The 9,480-nt window shown below is 37.9% G+C and overlaps 1 protein-coding gene across 1 annotated transcript; it reads right to left on the bottom strand.

Annotated features, from left to right (window-relative positions):
* Positions 1-4,508: 4,508 nt before the first annotated feature.
* On the bottom strand, positions 4,509-7,159 carry LOC107597459 (gap junction alpha-10 protein-like). Its single transcript, XM_016288528.1, has 3 exons — positions 7,051-7,159; positions 5,487-6,907; positions 4,509-4,684 (listed from the first exon to the last, which is right to left on the bottom strand). The coding sequence occupies exons 2-3, from the start codon at positions 6,888-6,890 to the stop codon at positions 4,646-4,648; spliced, it is 1,443 nt and encodes a 480-aa protein (XP_016144014.1). The 5' UTR covers positions 6,891-6,907; positions 7,051-7,159; the 3' UTR covers positions 4,509-4,645.
* Between the last annotated feature and the right edge of the window lie 2,321 nt (positions 7,160-9,480).

Here is a 9,480-nt window from a genome sequence, read left to right as displayed (position 1 = left end):
ACAAGGTTCTCTCTCATTCAGCCATGGCAGAGTGGCTGAGACCTTCTCACAGAACTTCACGATGGTGCTACAATTTTCCAAGACAGTGGCAACATTGTCTGTTTCCATTTACAGTCCATTCAGATGGGATGGGCTCTGACCACATCTCAAATTCAGACCTCTACGGACCTAGCAGCAGTTTTTTGCTCTCTCTCTCTCTCTCTCTCTCTCTTTCTCTCTCTGTCTCTCTCTCCCCACCCCACCTCCGTTCACCGTTCTTGCCCTCTACCTCTAAATCTCTATCACTCCTTCTCTCTTCTCTTTCTTTTTGTGGCCCTAGTCACAGTAAATTCAAACTCAGGAAATATTCTGAATGTTCAGTATAACTCATGAAAAAAAAAATACAGATTTTTTTTTTCTACAGCAGCTAGACTGTAAATGTCCATATGCAAAAATGTCTTCTGCATCATACGTTTGTAGTGTCTGTGTACCACAACACTTAATTTGTACAGATGGTGGTATCCAAAACATTCCTCCTTTGCCTTCCACAGCACTGATACGAAAGAAAGTACGACGGAAAGGCGAACGATTCGCATCGAAGTTTCAGCCACCTTTTGCGTCAGCAATACTGTACCATTGGATGTTTTCGAGAAGTGCTTGCTCGGCAGAAAGCGTATTGTAAATAGTATGGCGCATGGAGACAGTTTCGGTAATATTGTACAGGTAGAACTTTAGATGGCTTTTTCATTTTTCTTTTCTTTCTTTTCTCTGGGGTTTTATCAAGCACCTTTTTGTCACGAAGGGAAAATTGTTGCTGTTTCCTGTCTCAAATGAATTCCCCATGACGATGGGTGTGCTTAAACTCAGGAAACTAGCATTCTTATACTCACGCATGCACACACACACTCGCATACGAACCCCCCTCCCGGTGCAGCGCATAGAGCCCCTTGCATGTAATTTGGATGTAAATGGTGTGCGTAGTGGTGAGCTGTTCTCCTTTAAATGTGAAAAAGTGCTCTCTGAGGAAACCTTATTTCTTATCAGTATTTACAGTGTGTTCACGGACACCTCTGAACAGTGTTATCTGAAACAAACGTCATCACAATCCTACACACTTTCAGTTTCGGCCCATTTTACCGCTCTGACAGGAACAGGAAATTATGTTGAAGTCAATTAAAGGGCTTTGCCCTTGGCTTTTTTTCTTCTTTGACCATTTAGCACTTCAGAAAGGGTAGATTTCTTTTTTAGGACCCTAAGAAGTCTGAAATTGAAGCACTTAACGCAGACACTTAAAAGTGTCTTTTCAGGGCGATGATCTTTAACAACTTGGTATCTTATAAAGAACGTTTTCAGGTTCATTTAAGTGAAAAAGATTAGTGAGTGTTCAAACTGCATATTTATGGAAGACACTAAAAAAAAAAGCATCTTAAAAAGCATAGAAAATCTGATCTGAGTTGGATAGAATAAGCCCATTCTTTAAAGTCGTCCTATATTTCCCTTTATTGTACATTTGTTAAGACACGTATATCCATAATAATGGGATTGCATGCTGCCTGTATGTTTTATATAGTTTGTTTAGAGTTTATTTGCCTCAAAGTGTAGGCCTCAGAAAAACAGTTTGATGGTTGTTTACTCTGGTTTAGTTGAGCAAAAACTGAGCGATTTTCTTTTTTTTTTTTTTTTTATTGAATCTCCCAACAGTTGGGAATGCCGCTCATTTGACAGTTCTATATTATTTGAAATACCTTTGACCCCTAGAGCTCCATGTATGCGTGCTTGTGTATTTGCCCGACTGATTGTTTAATATTCAGACGCATTTCAAGTTTCAAGTAATACATCCCCTCTCCCTCTCGTATGCAAGCACACGCGCACACACACACACACACACACACACACACACACACACACACACACTGGTTGGAGTGTCTCTCCTGGGATGTAGAATCTAGAGGTGTTGTGATGGATAGTTGTGCTGTTGTTTTCATTGTGGATCTTTTTCTCGTTCTCTCTTTCTCTTTGTCTAAAGAAATTTAAACAGTATTTGCCATTTCTAAATTGTAATCAGGTACAAGACTAGAACTAAAGATTTATGGGTCCAAGTGGACATTTGTGCACACATATGCAAATCATCCCTATAATGATGCGTTTTTCTTATTTCATGTTGTATAAATAATGAATAATGAAGTGTGGAAAGCATGAACTTCCACTTGACAAGCACACTGTCGTACACTTGAGAATCTAAGTCCACAATTTTGACATTTCTGGAAAAAAACTAAAGGTCACACCTGCATCAAGGCGATCCAAAAACATTTTCCCAAATCTGCTTTTATTTATGTTCCTTGTATAGCAATGTATTGGTTGTGTTTTTCTGTTTTTCTGTGCCGTCTGTGATACAGCTGACTCCTCACGCTTGCACACTTGGCTTTAAGAGCCTGGGGATGCTTCGGTTCAGGCCGACGTTTCGATGCAGATGTGGAAGAAACCGGGAGTCTGGGTGACACAGATTGGAATTCTGACCTCTGTTAGCCTCTGTTACTAAAAGCTGCATCATGTTTGCCTCCACGGTGACTTCAAGGGTTCGTCCTGGTCACAGAAAGCCTCACAGGTTAAATAAGCTTATTAGCTCTCCTCTCAACAACGCTTCTGCTAGTTTTTGTTGTTTTACAGAGGTTTTATTTTCGTATAAGTTTCGTGATTGCTCTTGTATCTTGTCTCAGGGTGCGTGCCAACATTTTTTTGTTGTCTTTTTAATTTGGTTTGATGGTAGCTGGTGAGCTCAGCTTTCGTTCTTCACATATTTTTGTGTCTTGCATTTTTGTGTGTCTTATAAAGCTAATGGGTGAGTAGCATGTTTTTTTTGTTTTTTTTTTATAAGAGTTTCTAAGCTAAGAATAATTGATTCGTGGAGAAAACCAACTAGATTTGCACAATTATTTTGGATGAAAACCCAACAAGGGCTATAAAATATCTCAAAATAAAATCCAGCAATTTGTTTTTGGTTGTAAATTGGCTGCTACAGCTAATCGTTTAAGCTTTCGATTCGCGATTGTGTTCAAAAGACGTGCATTTTAAGCTTCAGTAAATGTATTGAGAACCAATACTGTACAAGAAAACACCCTACATGTCTTCATCTAAGCTCCCATTTAATGTCATTTGTTTGAATAATTTGGTCGGTTTGTTTCATTCGTGCTGCTTCTCTGAAATATGAACACTGGCGTTCCAAAGGGTTGCTCAAAAACTTGCCTTTTTCACAATTTGCTTAACTTTATAAAACATTTGGTATTTGGACTGAAAATGGCATAAGAAAAAGGCAAAATGTTTACAAAAAGGTGTTGTGTTTTTACGAGAATTTTGCCATGTACATAGAAATCGTGAGGCTCGTTCAAATGGATAGGTTTAGTATTGTGTCTCTTTGTTTTGTACGGTTTTACAAGCGAACAGAAAAATGGCCGTTTGATAACTATGCTCCTTTTCCTCAAGTTGTCTTTTTGCCCGACGGGGATGCTCCAGTGTACCATGAATACAAAGTGCACCTCCAACTTTGCCTTAGAACTTCCAGAGGCCATAGTTCACATTCAAGTGAAGTGTGTATGCAGGGGCTGTGAGCCCCCATGTTTCGGCTAGCAGAGCGGACTCTCTTTCTCTCACACTTATCTACCTGTGAAATCCTTCATACCTCTCATTACTGGTCAATGACTGTATCAGCAAACTGCATCAGGTGTTTTTTCTACATGCTTTTTACACAGATTATATGGATTATTGTATTGGTAGATTTTGGTGCATCATTTTTAATGGAATAGCTCTTTGGCCTGTAGTCACACGAGTTGTTTTTCTCCATCTCTCTTTCTGACTCTTTATTGCATTTTTTTCTAGAAGACTGTTTTGTGTTAATATTGTCAATTTGAGGTAGCTGTTTCTTTGCTTATTCTCTACTAAGAGTTTTTACCTTTTTTTGTTTCATTTTGAAATTCTACATGACCCTAACGAATTTAATGACTTAAAAACCATTGTACATACGGTATTGTGCAGGACTCATTTTCATGCATTTCAGTTGCTAGTGTTATATAAATGAGAGATTTTGTCTAGACACCATTTCTGTTTATGAAATAAAGAAACATATCATGTACATTGTGTTGTAGTTGCTTGATTCTCCACTTATTGTTGAATAAGTGAATTCGGAACCATTTTTTTATTTATAAGTTTGTTTTTTTTACTTTCTGCCTTGCATTGTGTGCTGACAATACGTAAGTAAGTTTTATATATATATATATATATAAAAATGTATACTCTATCCCAACATAGGTGCACTTAAAAACAAAATGAAAATAAAATGTTTCACACTTTGGTTGGTGTTATTTTTATTTTATTTATTTACATCTTTTTAGACAGCATATATTATAGAAAGTATATTATAATAAATTTTACTCTAACTAAAACAACTTCTTTTCTTTTTTTGATGAAATTAGCATTTTAGTCCCTGACAAAAGTGCAAAATTAAACCAAAATATTCAAAATTTTATTGAGAGCAGTACTACAGTATGCAAGTCAGTTAAATTACTTTAGTTAATGTGTAATCATAATGATTGCAGCAATGAAAATTAAGCCAGAGGAATCCATCCCATTGCTGTCTGCTCAGAGAACAGTTGATGCTTCAAACTCCAAAATGTCACTTTTTCATGATTGAAGACAGTTCCAGAATCATGCTCTGAAATAAAAAAGAGAAATTGTTCATATTTACTAAATGAATAATTAGCCTATCAGTCCTAAAATGTATACTCTATCCCAACATAGGTGCACTTAAAAACAAAATGAAAATAAAATGTTTCACACTTTGGTTGGTGTTATTTTTATTTTATTTATTTACATCTTTTTAGACAGCATATATTATAGAAAGTATATTATAATAAATTTTACTCTAACTAAAACAACTTTTCTTTTCTTTTTTTGATGAAATTAGCATTTTAGTCCCTGACAAAAGTGCAAAATTAAACCAAATATTCAAACATTTGATATAACTTGATGTAACTTGAATACTGCCCTTGTTGTCTAATTACTGTTATGATGAGCATTTTCCTTTTTCCCTTTTTTTTTGTTCTTTTTCCAAACATTTTTTTTTTATTTTTCAAAATAAAGATTTTCATGAAATTTCATTTGATAACAAAGTGATGACACTGTTCATAACTAGTATCTGGTTGTTAAGCCTGACATCGCGTCACGTGTCTCGGTTTCGGGGTCCAAACACTATCAGAACCCATAAGTATACAACCAACAGTGCTAATATACACTCTTCTGTAGTACTACCAAAAATAAAAAAAGTCCTAACTCAGTGGTGATGTCCAAGACACCGTCAGTCCAGAGACTGTAGAGTACACTGTGAGCGTATAATGCTCAATGGCTGTTGAGGTAGTATTCTCACTTGAAACAGAGTAGAAGCTCGGAACCAGAAACAGTATTCGTTTCATCACAACTCAACAAGTGGATAATGGGTTATGTGTTCTTCTACTCACCATTGACATTCTGCGTCCAGTGGCAGGAGGTGGTGTCATAGCTGGACTCTCCCCTTGAGCTATACGGTTGGCCTCTGTGTCTGATCCACATTTGGAGGTTGGACTTTCGGATGGGCTCTCGGAAAGCCCTCGCGACATGAAGCTGGCTTTCCTGGCAGTGGAGTAGTTCCCGCTCTCCTGGGAATCGCTCTCCTCACTGAAGTCTTTACATTGACTGACTCTGCTCTGTTTCTGTAACGCTGCTGGTATCTCTATGTTACTGGCTCTGAGTGAAGCTCTGGGCTGCTGACCGAAGTTTTTGGGTGGTCCAGAGCCCTTGGGCCCAGACTCCTCGCTGCTGCAGGAGTGCGGACGGTTGTCTAAAGTGGATCGTCGTTCTGTGGCTCCCAGCTGTTGGAGAGACTGAAATTTAGGCTGGCTAGGAAGACGGTTCTGCCTGGGGGGCTGCTCAGATCCATTAGGGTCGCTGTTTGGCACCTCTTGGCTAGATGGAGGACCAGCCATTGGCATATAGAGAGGCATAGGTGCCATTTGTCCATCGGGCACCACCATAAGGGAAGTGTGTGTCAAATGCATATGTTTTTGTGGTGAGGAATTGGTAAGGATGCATACTTGTTGGACCATGGAGTTTTTCTTTGACCTGCAAATACTTTCGTCATCTCCACTGTACTTGGATCCATATATGGTCTCCTTGATGTTTTTCACACCAAGGTGGAATATCTCTAGGAGATTGAGGAACAGGGACGACCCTGCAATGACTAGCATGAAAATCATGAAGATGTTCTTCTCTGTTGGCCGTGAAACGAAGCAGTCCACGCTGTTGGGGCAGGGGTCATGCTCGCACTTGTATAACGGTGACAGTCCGATACCGTAGAGCTTGTATTGCCCCACTATGAATCCCACTTCCACTACTGACCTTGTTATGATATGCAACACATATGTACGCAGCAAGGAACCCCTCAGAGGAGCCTTCCTCACTTTCTTCTGCTCTTCCAGCTTCCTAAGCTCCTTCTCAATTCTTTTGTGCTCCTCCAAAGCCTCCGTTTCCTCCAGCTCCACTTTCAGGTGAGCTTTTTTCTTGTGGCGCTCCTTCTCCAGTGCTCGGAGCCGGTACAGTGCGTGTCCCATGTACACCAAAGATGGTGAGGAAACAAAGATGATCTGTAAGACCCAGTATCGGATGAGGGATATGGGGAACGCTTGGTCATAGCAGACGTTCTTGCATCCAGGCTGCTCTGTGTTGCACACAAACTCACTTTGCTCATCGTCCCACACATCTTCGGCGGCAACCCCGAGCACGAGCATACGGAAAATGAAAAGAATGGTGAGCCAGATTTTGCCCACAATGGTGGAGTGAATGTGAACCTCCTCCAAGATACTCCCTAGCAAGTTCCAATCTCCCATTTTCGCATGGCCTAAAACTGGAAGAGTGAAGGTTATAAATCTCTGGGACAAAAACGAGAGATATATGGATAGATAGACAGACAGACAGACAGACAGACAGGCAGACTAGGTCACATAACAATGTTAGATTAACTACGTCCAACTATAAAGGGACACTTACGTTTTTGTGGTATTCACAGAACACTTGCTGCATCAGTCCATCACACTAAAACAATATCATACAACTCCAGTATTCTTTCCCCCTCGTGGGAGTATTCAGTACTCCTCTGTGAACATTGCTTTGTTGAATGAAGTCCAGTTTCTCTGTGCATTGAACTCATACAATGCTGCTATCGATCTGTAGGCTAGACGGTACCCTGAGGGGGTGACTTGCATCACAACTGTTGAGGGCGGGTTAGGGGAACATATTAGCAGCAATCCCAAAATACCCCATGGCCTGCGTGGAAATGTGCCAGAGCATGTTTAATTAATAACATTTATAATACTCCTACTACTTTTGTAGTATAAAGTATGTGTACAGCAACCAGTAAGCAATTTGTTCTGTATGCACAGCGCACAGATGGACTATATAGCCTAAATGTGCAGTATACAGCAAAGCATGGAATACTGTGTAATACAACACAGTATTTGACTCGACCTTCCATTTCCAGTGTGATGAGTGAACTGGAAATAATTACAGCTGCAATTTTTGATTCATTTTAGCAGACTACCAAAATTTTTACACTTGCGCAAAATTGCGCTCACATTATTTGTGATGAGGTCATGTGAAAATAATGTAGCATACTGCTTCTTGAAACATTTATTGTTGCATAATACACCGTTTCACTCATTTAAAAAAAATAGTATGCTCTGTGCAATTGTGTATTATTAGTATTATGTAGTATACTATAATAGTGTATAATGTAGTATTTAGTAAGCAATAAGTCAGTATTCCACTAATACAGCACTTGTGTCTAGGCCAGACATGATGATCAATGAGACATGTCCGATTTCATAGTCAAACGCACGCTTGAAGGGCTATTTTTAGCTTTTCTGTAGTCTGAGGGTGATGTAATGAGACAGAAGCTGAAAAGCACCTTCAGGAATGTGAGCCAGCTGTTAATAGCTTAGTACAGATAGATATGTAATTAACTGTGGAGTTTAACAGTTGAACACTGGTCAGCTTCACGTAACAAATTACACTTCACTAGGCACAATGTTGAGATTTAATTAAAGCCTGCCACTTAAGCTCATTTACTTACAGTATATGTTTACATTTTCTTTTTTACATATAGGAAATATTATAAAGTGTTTATATACAAGAATTTTAGCTCTATGTAATTTGAGTCAAGAAATGATCACATATCATTTTAGAAATGCCAAAAACTAAATGAACTTTTCTATATTTATTTAAAACTTTTATAAATATATTTTTGTACTGGCACACTCATGTCTCACAGGTTACATGAGTGTGGACAGAAGTTAAATCTGGATTTCAGAGGTGAAGTAAGGTTAACAACTGCCAGACTGTGACCTAAATATCCCACTTGTGCCAGGACCATAGAATTGTCAATGAGCTGTGAATTGTTCAGTAACTGCATTTATTTGCTACAAACTACAATAGTAAGCCTAAACATTATGGTGATACACTCTTAAAAATATAGGTGCTTCATGATGCCATAGAAGAACCTTTTTGTCTAAATGGTTCCATAGAGAACCTTCAACATCTGAAGAACCTTTCTGTTTCACAAAAGGTTCTTTGTGGCGAAAGAAGGTTCTTCAGATTATAAAAAGGTAAGAAAGAGATGGTTCTTTAAAGAACCTTTGACTGAATGGTTCGTTGTGGAACCAAAAATGGTTCTTCTATGGCATCGCTCGAAGAACCTTTTGAAGCACCTTTATTTTTAAGAGTGTAGGTTATTTAGGGGACGTGACTTCAAACATCCACTAAAATCATCAAACACCAGTTGGTTAATATTAATTGAAAAAAAAAGTAAAGTCAAACATCATTTGTTTGCCCTTTTTTTTCTTATATTAAAAATCAATATTTTTTAAATGCTTCCCAATACTGTTTGGTTCCACAAACTAGCCTCTATTAAATCCTGTGATATAAAAAAAAAATATTTTGAACTGACTAATCCAAAATAAGCGCTACAAATCATTGAGAAAGTTTATGCATTTGAGAATGCAGTTTAGAAACTGAAATATCCATCTCAAAATGAATATGCTATTTAAATAAATAAGCTTTATTTCAGAAGATTGAGAGGTCTGTCAGAAGTTACAAATATTTACAAAATGTATTTCCAAACAACATACAATGTATTTTTCCCACATCTAAGTTTCTCTCTTTGAGAAAAATAAAATTTGTTTAAAAAAATCTTTGTTCAATTCCACTTTACAAATATATACAGTAAGGGAACAATCCCCTTACTCATTACCTATAAAACAACAAAAACGTGTTACTCTTAATATGAAAATATCAAATTGCATCTATGAGAATGACTAATGGAAAAATATTTTAAACTCAAATTCTGACAATTGTGCAGCAAACAAACAAATAAGTATCCTTTCCATCTCTCCATTTACAGCCATGTTATTCCAACACCAACCT

This window comes from Sinocyclocheilus grahami, unplaced genomic scaffold, assembly GCF_001515645.1.
Source record: "Sinocyclocheilus grahami isolate Dianchi unplaced genomic scaffold, SAMN03320097.WGS_v1.1 scaffold232.1, whole genome shotgun sequence".
Classification (NCBI taxonomy): Eukaryota; Metazoa; Chordata; class Actinopteri; order Cypriniformes; family Cyprinidae; genus Sinocyclocheilus; species Sinocyclocheilus grahami.
Note: the sequence above shows the minus strand (reverse complement) of the source record. Positions and strands in the feature narration are given on the sequence as shown.

Excerpts from the sequence above, each read along its gene's own strand:
- LOC107597459 (XM_016288528.1), bottom strand. The coding sequence starts at position 6,890 with ATGGGAGATTGGAACTTGCTAGGGAGTATCTTGGAGGAGGTTCACATT. Across the intron at positions 4,685-5,486 it reads CTGGACGCAGAATGTCAATG|AGCATGATTCTGGAACTGTC; the intron begins GTGAGTAGAAGA and ends TTTTTATTTCAG.